This window comes from Ranitomeya imitator, chromosome 4, assembly GCF_032444005.1.
Source record: "Ranitomeya imitator isolate aRanImi1 chromosome 4, aRanImi1.pri, whole genome shotgun sequence".
Taxonomy (NCBI): Eukaryota; Metazoa; Chordata; class Amphibia; order Anura; family Dendrobatidae; genus Ranitomeya; species Ranitomeya imitator.
The window spans coordinates 55,450,708-55,464,649 of record NC_091285.1 but is presented as its reverse complement, the minus strand read 5'-3'; the positions used below and the strand labels follow the sequence as shown (position 1 = coordinate 55,464,649).

At 46.0% G+C, this 13,942-nt stretch overlaps 1 protein-coding gene across 1 annotated transcript in view; it reads right to left on the bottom strand.

Annotated features, from left to right (window-relative positions):
- Positions 1–13,942, bottom strand: part of DIAPH1 (diaphanous related formin 1) — a 266,129-nt gene that overhangs the window by 157,523 nt on the left and 94,664 nt on the right. Inside the window, exons 13-14 of the mRNA XM_069763736.1 lie at positions 9,735–9,850; positions 524–588 (exon numbers count right to left, since the gene is read on the bottom strand). Coding sequence (XP_069619837.1) covers positions 524–588; positions 9,735–9,850 — 181 coding nt within the window. The remainder of the gene's footprint in view (positions 1–523; positions 589–9,734; positions 9,851–13,942) is intronic.

Genomic DNA, 13,942 nt, shown 5'->3' with positions numbered 1-13,942 from the left:
ACACCATTTTGGGGCGAATGTGCACGTGGAAAAGCATGCCCCTTGGTCCCTGCATCCGTCATAGATAGGGGGTTAAGAAGCGACCCGAGCTCTATTTGCGGCTGTCACAGGCACAGACCGTCTTGGGGCGGCTCTGCTCCCGATCCCACTGTATACACCCCCTACTAACCTGCACTGTACATGGACAGCAGAAGTCGGGAAGGGGTTAACTGTGGAGATGGCTAGGTTGTGGGGATGTTGGCATCAAGATCATGCTTTGCTACAGGTTTTGTGGCAAAAGACCCCTACACTTGAAGTATGGGGCAATTTACATAGATGTATATATTGTATTGGAGAAGAATTAGAGGAGGGGATCCCAATTTCATCCATTAGGTCCCTTATCTTCTCGTCAAAGCTGAGAATGTAACTTTTACTGCTGGATTACCCCCCCAAGCAGTGGGACATAGGATATGCCATAAACGTCTGATTAGGTCATACATGGCTAGGATAGGAGTGATTTTTTTTTTTTTTTGCTTTAAATTACCTTTTTCACCAAATCCCGAGCCTTGGCCTCGCTTGTTTCCACTTTTTCCTTATCAATATAATGATCTGGAAGGTATAAAATATGATGTTTACTCTCCAGGATACACATGAACCTTCCAGCCGTCATGGCCAAAAGTGTTGGCACTACTGAAATTGTTCCAGAAAATTAAGTATTTTTCCCAGGAAATTATTGCAACTACAGATGTTTTATTATAAAGGTTTATTTCCTTTGTGTGTACTGAAACGCCAGAAAAAAAAGAAAGGCAAATTGTACATCATTTCACACAAAATCCCAAAAATGGGCCGAATAAAGTTATTGGCACCTTTCCAAAATTGTGGGTAAACCGCTTTGTTTCAATCATGTGATGCTTGTTCAAATTTACCGGTGGCAAGTAACAGATGTGGGCAATATGAAAACTACACCTGAAATCAGATAAAAAGAGGAGACGTTGACTCATTCTTTGCATTGTGTGTCTCAGTGCCACACTAAGCATGGAGAACAGAAAGAGGAGAAGAGAACTGTCTGAGGATTGGAGTACCAAAATTGTTGAACAATATCAAGGTTATAAGTCCATCTCTAGAGATCTTGATGTTCTTTTGTCCTTGGTGGGCTATAGAATCACAAAGTTTACAACCCATGGCACAGTAGCTAATCTCCCTGGACATTGACGGCCATAAAATTGCTTTAAGGTTGCAACACAGGATAGTCCGGATGGTGGATAAGTAGCCCCAATCAAGTTCCAAAGAAACTCACGCTGTCCTGCAGGTTCAGGGTGCAAAAGTGTCAGTGTGAACCATCCATCCACATTTGAATTAAATGAAATGCTATAGCAGGAGACCCGGGAGGATCTCATTGCTGACACAGAAATAAAAGTTAGACTGCAGTTTGCTAAAATGTACACAAGCCAAAATTCTTCTGGGAAAGCGTCTTGTGGACAGATGAGACCAAAATAAAGCTTTTAGGTAAAGCAACTCATTTTACTATTTACTGAAAATAGAATGAGGCCTACAAAGAAAAGAACACAATACCTACAGACAAATATGGTGGAGGTTCATAGATTTTTTGGGGTTGTTTCGCGGCCTCTGGCACTGGGTACAAGACAAGGCTGTGGAGATGGAGTCTGTGTCCATTATGTGGAGTCAGAATACAATGGGTCAACTCTTAAAATATATAATACATTGGATACAGGAGTACAGTATTGGATACACTGTTAATGCTTTCATAATAATTTGGGAAAGTTATGAAATGTCCTATAAATGTCTGTTCTGTTCCTGATCTAAGGATCTGGACTTTCAGTGGAGAGGAATCTGTGCTGCACTTTATGTACATGATCAGTAGTGAGGCAGTGCTGTGGAGTCATAGCGGAGATGAATCTGTGCTGCACTTTATGTACATGCTCAGTAGTGAGGCAGTGCTATGGAGATGAATCTGTGCTGCACTTTATGCACATGCTCAGTAGTGAGGCAGTGCTGTGGAGATGAATCTGTGCTGCATTTTATGTACATGCTCAGTAGTGAGGCAGTGCTGTGGAGTCGTAGTGGAGATGAATCTGTGCTGCACTTTATATGCATGCTCAGTAGTGACCAGTGCTGTGGAGATGAATCTGTGCTGCATTTTATGTACATGCTCAGTAGTGAGGCAGGGCTGTGGAGTTGTAGTGGAGATGAATCTGTGCTGCACTTTATGTACATGCTCAGTAGTGAGGCAGTGCTGTGGAGATGAATCTGTGCTGCACTTTATCTACATGCTCAGTAGTGACCAGTGCTGTGGAGTCGTAGTGGAGATGAATCTGTGCTGCACTTTATGTACATGCTCAGTAGTGAGGCACTGCTATGGAGATGAATCTGTGCTGCACTTTATGTACATGCTCAGTAGTGAGGCAGTGCTGTTGAGATGAATCTGTGCTGCACTTTATGTGCATGCTCAGTAGTGAGGCAGTGCTGTGGAGATGAATCTGTGCTGCACTTTATATGCATGCTCAGTAGTGACCAGTGCTGTGGAGATGAATCTGTGCTGCACTTTATGTACATGCTCAGTAGTGAGGCAGTGCTGTGGAGATGAATCTGTGCTGCACTTTATGTACATGATCAGTAGTGACCAGTGCTGTGGAGATAAATCTGTGCTGCACTTTATGTACATGCTCAGTAGTGAGGCAGTGCTGTGGAGATGAATCTGTGCTGTACTTTATGTACATGATCAGTAGTGAGGCAGTGCTGTGGAGATGAATCTGTGCTGCACTTTATGTGCATGCTCAGTAGTGAGGCAGTGCTGTGGAGATGAATCTGTGCTGCACTTTATGTACATGCTCAGTAGTGAGGCAGTGCTGTGGAGATGAATCTGTGCTGCACTTTATGTACATGCTCAGTAGTGAGGCAGTGCTGTGGAGATGAATCTGTGCTGCACTTTATGTACATGCTCAGTAGTGAGGCAGTGCTGTGGAGATGAATCTGTGCTGCACTTTATGTACATGCTCAGTAGTGAGGCAGTGCTGTGGAGATGAATCTGTGCTGCACTTTATGTACATGCTCAGTATGGAGGCAGTGCTGTGGAGATGAATCTGTGCTGCACTTTATGTACATGCTCAGTAGTGAGGCAGTGCTGTGGAGATGAATCTGTGCTGCACTTTATGTACATGCTCAGTATGGAGGCAGTGCTGTGGAGATGAATCTGTGCTGCACATTATGTACATGCTCAGTAGTGAGGCAGTGCTGTGGAGATGAATCTGTGCTGCACTTTATGTACATGCTCAGTAGTGAGGCAGTGCTGTGGAGATGAATCTGTGCTGCACTGTATGTACATGCTCAGTAGTGAGGCAGGGCTGTGGAGATGAATCTGTGCTGCATTTTATGTACATGCTCAGTAGTGAGGCAGTGCTGTGGAGATGAATCTGTGCTGCACTTTATGTACATGCTCAGTAGTGAGGCAGGGCTGTGGAGATGAATCTGTGCTGCATTTTATGTACATGCTCAGTAGTGAGGCAGTGCTGTGGAGATGAATCTGTGCTGCACTTTATGTACATGCTCAGTAGTGAGGCAGTGCTGTGGAGATGAATCTGTGCTGCACTTTATGTACATGCTCAGTAGTGAGGCAGGGCTGTGGAGATGAATCTGTGCTGCATTTTATGTACATGCTCAGTAGTGAGGCAGTGCTGTGGAGATGAATCTGTGCTGCACTTTATGTCCATGCTCAGTAGTGAGGCAGGGAACTTGAGGAGTCTGAGTTGGAGCTTTGGGTTACCGATGCCACAGCCCTAGCACAAGGCATCATGAAATCTGAAGACTACTAAAGTATTTTGGGTCGCAATGTAGTGCCCAATGTCAGAAATTTGGGTTTCCATCTTAGATCATGAGTATTCCAGCAGAACAATGACCCTAAACATACATCAAGAAGCAGCCAGAAACAGATGGAAACAAATCACTGGAGAGTTCTGAAGTAACAGCATTGAGTCCGGATCTAAATCCCATTGAACACCTGTGGAGAGATTTTAAAATTGCTGTTGGGAGAAGGCGCCTTCAAATATGAGACCGGGAGCAGTTTGCAAAAGAAGAGTGGTCCAAAATTCCAGCTGAGAGGTGTAAGAAGCTTGTTGATGGTTTATAGGAAGCGAGTAATTGCAGGTTATTTATTCCAAAGGGTGAGCAACCAAATATTAAGTTGAGGGTGCCAACAATATTGTGCCCATTTTTGGGGTTGTGTATAACAAAACATGTTTAACTGCAATAATTTTCTGGGAGAAATATTTCATTTTTGGCAACAATTTCAAGGGTGCCAACACTTTTGGCAATGACAGTATATGCTGCAGACAGATGGTAAATAGAGGTTATAACGGAACAAACAAGATAAGATGGAAACAAGTGGGTTGGAAAGTGCCCGAAGCTCCTCGGCCCAGTGCACGAGTCCGGGAGAATCTGCTCTCACCCCTGTGTTTCCTGCATAGGAAATGCCACAAACATATAAATATAAATGGACAACTGGGGGAGTGTCCCTGCACACAGACACTGGCCAATCACTGCTGAGTGTCAGACTATGTAGGGACACACCCCTTTGCAAAAGGGAAACAGCACCGCCTTATTGTCACTTTATTCATAATTTCCCAGAGGGATTAAAAAGGGACAATAAAACAAAATAAAATGAACACAGAGGCCCTAGAACAGGAGGACCACAGTGATTTACTAACATGGGCATATCAGGAGAGGGGAAGGGAAGGGTCCCCATTAATAACTTACAGCAAAAAGCTATAAACTCTCAGCGTTATATCTTTTTGCAGAGCGTGATGTTCCTGGCATTGTTATTTCTCATGAACAATAAAGAGAGTGTCCACTATTGTTATAGTGAAGGCTTATCCTTAGGTCATGATACCAGATCAGACACTCGAGACCACCACAGCGCCATCAACATATAATGGCATTTGCCAGGTATTGCACAGCCACCACCTACAGTTATGTGAAAAAGTTTGGGCACCCCTATTAATCTTAAGCTTAATGTTTTATAAAAATTGTTGTTTTTTTTAAACAGCTATTTCAGTTTTATATATCTAATAAGTGTTGGACGTAGTAATGTTTCTGCCTTGAAATGAGGTTTATTGTACTAACAGAAAACGTGCAATCTGCATTCAAACAAAATTTGACAGGTGCATAAGTATGGGCACCCCAGCAGAAAAGTGACATTAATATTTGGTAGATCCTCCTTTTGCAAAAATAACAGCCCCTGGTCGCTTCCTGTAGCTTTTAATGAGTTCCTGGATCCTGGATGAAGGTATTTTTCACCATTCCTCTTTACAAAACAATTCCAGTTCAGTTAAGTTTGATGGTCGCCGAGCATGGACAGCCCTCTTCAAATGATCCCACAGATGTTCAATGATATTCAGGTCTGGGGACTGGGATGGCCATTCCAGAACAGTGTAATTGTTCCTCTGCATGAATGCCTGAGTAGATTTGGAGCGGGGTTTTGGATCATTGTAACATAGTAACATAGTAACATAGTTAGTAAGGCCGAAAAAAGACATTTGTCCATCCAGTTCAGCCTATATTCCATTATAATAAATACCCAGATCTACGTCCTTCTACAGAACCTAATAATTGTATGATACAATATTGTTCTGCTCCAGGAAGACATCCAGGCCTCTCTTGAACCCCTCGACTGAGTTCGCCATCACCACCTCCTCAGGCAAGCAATTCCAGATTCTCACTGCCCAAACAGTAAAGAATCCTCTTCTATGTTGGTGGAAAAACCTTCTCTCCTCCAGACGCAAAGAATGCCCCCTTGTGCCCGTCACCTTCCTTGGTATAAACAGATCCTCAGCGAGATATTTGTATTGTCCCCTTATATACTTATACATGGTTATTAGATCGCCCCTCAGTCGTCTTTTTTCTAGACTAAATAATCCTAATTTCGCTAATCTATCTGGGTATTGTAGTTCTCCCATCCCCTTTATTAATTTTGTTGCCCTCCTTTGTACTCTCTCTAGTTCCATTATATCCTTCCTGAGCACCGGTGCCCAAAACTGGACACAGTACTCCATGTGCGGTCTAACTAGGGATTTGTACAGAGGCAGTATAATGCTCTCATCATGTGTATCCAGACCTCTTTTAATGCACCCCATGATCCTGTTTGTCTTGGCAGCTGCTGCCTGGCACTGGCTGCTCCAGGTAAGTTTATCATTAACTAGGATCCCCAAGTCCTTCTCCCTGTCAGATTTACCCAGTGGTTTCCCGTTCAGTGTGTAATGGTGATATTGATTCCCTCTTCCCATGTGTATAACCTTACATTTATCATTGTTAAACCTCATCTGCCACCTTTCAGCCCAAGTTTCCAACTTATCCAGATCCATCTGTAGCAGAATACTTGTCTTGCTAAAAGATCCATCCCCTGCGTAACTTCAACTTTGTCACTGATTCATGAACATTATTGTCAAGAATCTGCTGATACTGAGAAGAATCCATGCGTCCCTCAACTTTAACAAGATTCCCGGTGCCGGCATTGACCACACAGCCCCAAAGCATGATGGAACCTCCACCAAATTTTACTGTGGGTAGCAAGTGTTTTTCTTGGAATGATGTGTTTTTTGGCCTCCATGCATAACACCTTTTTGTATGACCAAACAACTCAATCTTGGTTTCATCAGTCCACAGGACCTTCTTCCAAAAAGAAATTGGCTTCTCCAAATGTGCTTTTGCATACCTCAGCCGACTCGGTTTGTGGCGTGCTTGCAGAAACGGCTTCTTTCGCATCACTCTCCCATACAGCTTCTCCTTGTGCAAAGTGCGTTGTATAGCTGACCGATGCACAGTGACACCATCTGCAGCAAGTTGATGCTGCAGCTCTCTGGAGGTGGCCTGAGGATTGTCCTTGACTGATCTCACCATTCTTCTTCTCTGCCTTTCTGATGTTTTTCTTGGCCTGCCACTTCTGGCCTTAACAAGAACTGTACCTGTGTTCTTCTATTTCCTTACTATGTTCCTTACAGTGGAAATTGACAGGTTAAATCTCTGAGACAGCTTTTTGTATCCTTCCCCTGAACAACTATGTTGAATAATCTTTGTTTTCAAATCATTAGACCGTTATTTTGAGGAGCCCATGATGCCACTCTTCAGAGGAGATTCAAACAGGAGGACAACTTGCAAGTGGACACTTTAAGTAGCTTTTCTCATGATTGCATACACCTGGCTATGAAGTTCAAAGCTCAATGAGGTTAGAAAACCAAAAAAAGTGCTTTAGTAAGTCAGTAAAAAGTAGGTAGGAGTATTTAAAACAAGAAAATGATAAGGGTGCCCATACTTATGCACCTGTCAAATTTTGTTTGAATGCAGATTGCACATTTTCTGTTAGTACAATAAACCTCATTTCAAGGCAGAAACATTACGGTGTCCAACAGTTATTAGATATATGAAACAAATAGCTGTTGCAAAAAAAAAACAATTTTTTATAAAATATTAAGCTTAAGATTAATAGGGGTGCCCAAACTTTTTCATATAACTGTATTCAAATGAACGGTAATGTATCTGCAGTACCTTGATGTGGCCACTGAACAGCTGGTGGAGCTCTGCGGTTCCACTCCACAACTGATACTGCTGCCAGATGTTACCAGCTGATCAGTGGGGGGCTAGGTGTCTACTGCTGCTGTATGTTACCAGCTGATCAGTGGGGGGCTAGGTGTCTACTGCTGCTGTATGTAACCAGCTGATCAGTGGGGGGCTAGGTGTCTACTGCTGCTGTATGTTACCAGCTGATCAGTGGGGGGCTAGGTGTCTACTGCTGCTGTATGTTACCAGCTGATCAGTGGGGGGCTAGGTGTCTACTGCTGCTGTATGTTACCAGCTGATCAGTGGAGGGCTAGGTGTCTACTGCTGCTGTATGTTACCAGCTGATCAGTGGGGGGCTAGGTGTCTACTGCTGCTGTATGTTACCAGCTAATCAGTGGGGGGCTAGGTGTCTACTGCTGCTGTATGTTACCAGCTGATCAGTGGGGGGCTAGGTGTCTACTGCTGCCAGATGTAACCAGCTAATTAGTGGGGGGCTAGGTGTCTACTGCTGCTATATGTTACCAGCTGATCAGTGGGGGGCTAGGTGTCTACTGCTGCCAGATGTAACCAGCTAATCAGTGGGGGGCTAGGTGTCTACTGCTGCTGTATGTTACCAGCTGATCAGTGGGGGGCTAGGTGTCTACTGCTGCCAGATGTTACCAGCTGATCAGTGGGGGGCTAGGTGTCTACTGCTGCTATATGTTACCAGCTGATCAGTGGGGGGCTAGGTGTCTACTGCTGCCAGATGTAACCAGCTAATCAGTGGGGGGCTAGGTGTCTACTGCTGCTGTATGTTACCAGCTGATCAGTGGGGGGCTAGGTGTCTACTGCTGCCAGATGTTACCAGCTGATCAGTGGGGGGCTAGGTGTCTACTGCTGCTATATGTTACCAGCTGATCAGTGGGGGGCTAGGTGTCTACTGCTGCCAGATGTAACCAGCTAATCAGTGGGGGGCTAGGTGTCTACTGCTGCTGTATGTTACCAGCTGATCAGTGGGGGGCTAGGTGTCTACTGCTGCCAGATGTTACCAGCTGATCAGTGGGGGGCTAGGTGTCTACTGCTGCTGTATGTTACCAGCTGATCAGTGGGGGGCTAGGTGTCTACTGCTGCTGTATGTTACCAGCTGATCAGTGGGGGGCTAGGTGTCTACTGCTGCCGGATGTTACCAGCTAATCAGTGGGGGGCTAGGTGTCTACTGCTGCTGTATGTTACCAGCTGATCAGTGGGGGGCTAGGTGTCTACTGCTGCTGTATGTTACCAGCTGATCAGTGGGGGGCTAGGTGTCTACTGCTGCTGTATGTTACCAGCTGATCAGTGGGGGCTAGGTGTCTACTGCTGCCAGATGTTACCAGCTAATCAGTGGGGGCTAGGTGTCTACTGCTGCTGTATGTTACCAGCTAATCAGTGGGGGCTAGGTGTCTACTGCTGCCAGATGTAACCAGCTAATCAGTGGGGGGCTAGGTGTCTACTGCTGCCGGATGTTACCAGCTAATCAGTGGGGGGCTAGGTGTCTACTGCTGCTGTATGTTACCAGCTAATCAGTGGGGGCTAGGTGTCTACTGCTGCTGTATGTTACCAGCTAATCAGTGGGGGGCTAGGTGTCTACTGCTGCTGTATGTTACCAGCTAATCAGTGGGGGCTAGGTGTCTACTGCTGCCGGATGTTACCAGCTAATCAGTGGGGGGCTAGGTGTCTACTGCTGCTGTATGTTACCAGCTGATCAGTGGGGGGGCTAGGTGTCTACTGCTGCCAGATGTAACCAGCTAATTAGTGGGGGGCTAGGTGTCTACTGCTGCTATATGTTACCAGCTGATCAGTGGGGGGCTAGGTGTCTACTGCTGCCAGATGTAACCAGCTAATCAGTGGGGGGCTAGGTGTCTACTGCTGCTGTATGTTACCAGCTGATCAGTGGGGGGCTAGGTGTCTACTGCTGCCAGATGTAACCAGCTAATTAGTGGGGGGCTAGGTGTCTACTGCTGCCAGGTGTAACCAGCTAATCAGAGGGGGCTAGGTGTTGCAATCCCCCCCCATCTGATATGGATGACCTACTCTCCATTGTGGCAGGGTTATTGTACTTTCTGACTCCTCTGGCTTTTTGCCATGCTATAACACATAGTAACTATAGTAACTCCTGCTATTGCGCTAACATGTGCCTGCTTAGTACAGCTCATCAGTACACGTACACACACCTATATGGCCTTCGATGTCTATGTCTAAGCGTTTGCACTTGAAGTCGGGGTCGGCTCCATTTTTGCGCAGGATTATCTGAGACACCACCTCATCGATCAGCTTGTAGTACTGTGGTCTGAAAAGGAGAAAATAAAAAAAAATTAAAAGTTGCAGGTCCGCACCATTTCCAGTGTACAGAGACACGCGAGGCTCTGCGGCACCGGAGACATTTCACTTCAGCACAGATGAAGAATTTGTAGCAGTGAAGGAAGACGGCGGCTGAGAGGCTTTGAAAGCTGTGACCTGAGGCATCTCCGCATGGTACAAGACTTCTCTAGAAAGTTCCCTGACCGGATCCCTTTGAAGCGGTGTTCTCTGTTATCATGTGGACGGTCTGGGCAGTGCTGATCGCCGGGTTTGAGAGAATATTTGCTAAAGTCAGTTTTAAGAACCCTTTAATATGGCGCTTGTACACAGCCACCGACACACTGCGTTATGTATGAGGACATAAACACACAAATTTAGATGACATGGTTTAAAAAAAAAAAAAAAGAAAAAAATCCTTTTGGATATGTGTACAAGACTAAATTGCATTAAAAACATGACAAGTTTAGAAAATCTCATTTTAAAAACACTGGATAGAGCACCTTAAGCTTAAAGGGAACCTGTCACCCCGTTTTTTGAGATATAAATACTGTTAAATAGGGCCTGCGCTGTGCGTTACTATAGTGTATGTAGTGTACCCTGATTCCCCATGTATGCCGAGAAATACATTACCAAAGTCGGCGTTTTCGCCTGTCAATCAGGCTGGTCTGGTCAGGTGGGCGTGTTCACAGCGTTCTTTTCTTCCCCAGGTTTCCGTTGGTGGCGTAGTGGTGTGCGCATGTCCAAGGTCCGGATTCCCTGTGCCCACGTGAAGACACAGCGCGCGATCTGCGCTGTCATTCCTTTCATCGGTGCGGGCGGCCATCTTCCTGGGGCCGCGCGTGCGCAGATGTAGTGCTCTGCTGCACGGGGCTTCAGGAAAATGGCCGCGGGATGCCGCGCGTGCGCAGAAGAGATCGCGGCGGCCATTTTCCCAAAGCCGAGATGCAAACTCGGCTTTGGGAAAATGGCCGCCGCGATCTCTTCTGCGCACGCGCGGCATCCCGCGGCCATTTTCCTGAAGCCCCGTGCAGCAGAGCACTACATCTGCGCACGCGCGGCCCCAGGAAGATGGCCGCCCGCACCGATGAAAGGAATGACAGCGCAGATCGCGCGCTGTGTCTTCACGTGGGCACAGGGAATCCGGACCTTGGACATGCGCACACCACTACGCCACCAACGGAAACCTGGGGAAGAAAAGAACGCTGTGAACACGCCCACCTGACCAGACCAGCCTGATTGACAGGCGAAAAAGCCGACTTTGGTAATGTATTTCTCGGCATACATGGGGAATCAGGGTACACTACATACACCATAGTAACGCACAGCACAGGCCCTATTTAACAGTATTTATATCTCAATCTCAAAAAACGGGGTGACAGGTTCCCTTTAAAAGGGTAGTCTCATGTCCAAGATCCTTATCCCAATATGTAGTGGGTGTAATAACAGCAAATTCCTCCAATTAGAAACGGAGTATAGTTCTTCTGATTAGCTACGTCACTTACACCATGCAGAGCATTGCCGTAGATTAGTATCCATGGTTACGACCGCTCATTGTGACCTAAAGCTACTACAATGCCCTGCACATGGGGTAAGCAATGTAGCTAATCAGAAGAACTATACAATATTGTAAATTAGAGGAATTTGCCAATACTGTTATGGAGATGGAAATACTCCTTTAAAGAGGGGATATACTTTCATCAATTGGCAGAATTTAAAAGCCATCTCTGTCTAACAGGAAGGGTTAGTCCATTGCGAGGGTTAGAAGAGTTGAAACTTTTCTTTGCAGTAGGATAATTACAAAAATCTACTATATAATTGTCTAAGGGTCACTTCAGTCTTTCTGTCTGTCCTTCTGCCTGTCTTTCTGTCTGGCTCGGATATTCATTGGTCGCGGCCTCTGTCTGTCATGGAAATCCAAGTCGCTGATTGGCAAAACAGCCACAACCAATCAGCGACAGGCACAGTCCGGAAGAAAATGGCCGCTCCTTCCTCCCAGCAGTCAGTGCCTGATCCATATTCCCCTCCAGTCAGCGCTCACACAGGGTTAATGGCAGCGCTAATGGACCGCGTTATGCCGCGGTGTAACGCACTCCATTATCGCTGCTATTAACCCTGTGTGACCAACTGTTTTACCATTGATGCTGCCTATGCAGCCTCAATAGTAAAAAGATCTAATGTTAAAAATAATAAAAAAATCATCATATACTCACCTTTCCCGCTCCTCGCGACGCTCCTGTGACTGCTCCATGCAAGTGGCAGGTTTCGGTGTCAAGGATGGTATGTAACAAGGACCTGCCATGACGTCACAGTCATGTGACAGCGATGTCATCACAGGTCCTGCACCCATACCAATCTTGGGACCGGAAGCTGCCGCGTGCACCGCACACAGGCCAGGACTTCAACGGAGGGTGAGTATATGTTTATTTTAAGTCTGTATACTACGTGGGCTGGGCAATATACTACGTGGGCTGGGCAATATACTACGTGGGCTGGGCAATATACTACGTGGGCTGTGCAATATACTACGTGGGCTGGGCAATATACTACGTGGCTGGGCAATATACTACGTGGGCTGGGCAATATACTACGTGGGCTGTGCAATATACTACGTGGGCTGGGCAATATACTACGTGGGCTGGGCAATATACTACGTGGGCTGGGCAATATACTACGTGGGCTGGGCAATATACTACGTGGCTGGGCAATATACTACGTGGCTGGGCAATATACTACGTGGACATACATATTCTAGAATATCCGATGTGTTAGAATCCGGCCACCATCTAGTAATTAAATAAGCAGCAGAACTTTTTTTTTTGTATGTTTTTTTCCCAACCATTTCAGTGAAAAGGAGAGGTCTTTATATTTTGAAACATGAAGTTGTGCTCGTAGAACATGTTATCGGAGCCATTGACAGGATGAATGGTGGCGTAACACAATGCCGCATGTACGGTCACGGTGGGGCTTTATCTACAGAAATCAGGATATTCTTTCGATCAGACTCCTCTCCATGCAGCGCTCCGCCGTGTGCAGAGAGATGGCGACGATACAAGCGGCATTACACCGCGGCGCTCTCCACTGCAGCCGCCCCTTGTTACAAAACTACAGGGATAATATCTGCAAGGACGGCAGAGAGGAGATGCACGTATGACAGGAGGAGGATAAACAAGCACTGAAAAGAATGGGTCTGCAGCCATGACCTCTTATGTGACGGCTCAGAGGACGAGCTAATAAGATTAATACAATTAACACCGGACCATTAGCCATTCAATAATCCTCATCTGCCTAACGTATTACTGCAAAAGTAATGGGGCTTTGGTTGCCATGCGAGTCTGACTATCCGAGCTCAGGAAGACGGGATTAATAGAGGAAAGAAAAAAGAAGAGAAATAATTACAGGGAGTAACACCGCCATCTGCTGGCTGCACATAGAAATGTCAGGGAACGCAGCATAACACCGCCATCTGCTGGCTGCACATAGAAATGTCAGGGAACGCAGCATAACACCGCCATCTGCTGGCTGCACATAGAAATGTCAGGGAACGCAGCATAACACCGCCATCTGCTGGCTGCACATAGAAATGTCAGGGAACGCAGCGTAACACCGCCATCTGCTGGCTGCACATAGAAATGTCAGGGAACGCAGCGTAACACCGCCATCTGCTGGCTGCACATAGAAATGTCAGGGAACGCAGCATAACACTGCCATCTGCTGGCTGCACATAGAAATGTCAGGGAACGCAGCGTAACACCGCCATCTGCTGGCTGCACATAGAAATGTCAAGGAAAACAGCATAACACCGCCATCTGCTGGAAGCACATAGAAATGTCAGGGAAAACAGCGCAACACCGCCATCTGCTGGCTGCACATAGAAATGTCAGGGAACGCAGCATAACACCGCCATCTGCTGGCATCACATTGAAATGTCAGGGAAAACATGATACAAAGAGTAACGTCACCATCTGCTGGCAGCACTGACAAATGCATTTAAAAAAATATTTTTACAAAATCTCCAACTATTAACCATTTATAACAGGCATTAGCAGCTGATGCAACGGTACATGATGAAATGGCATCTTTA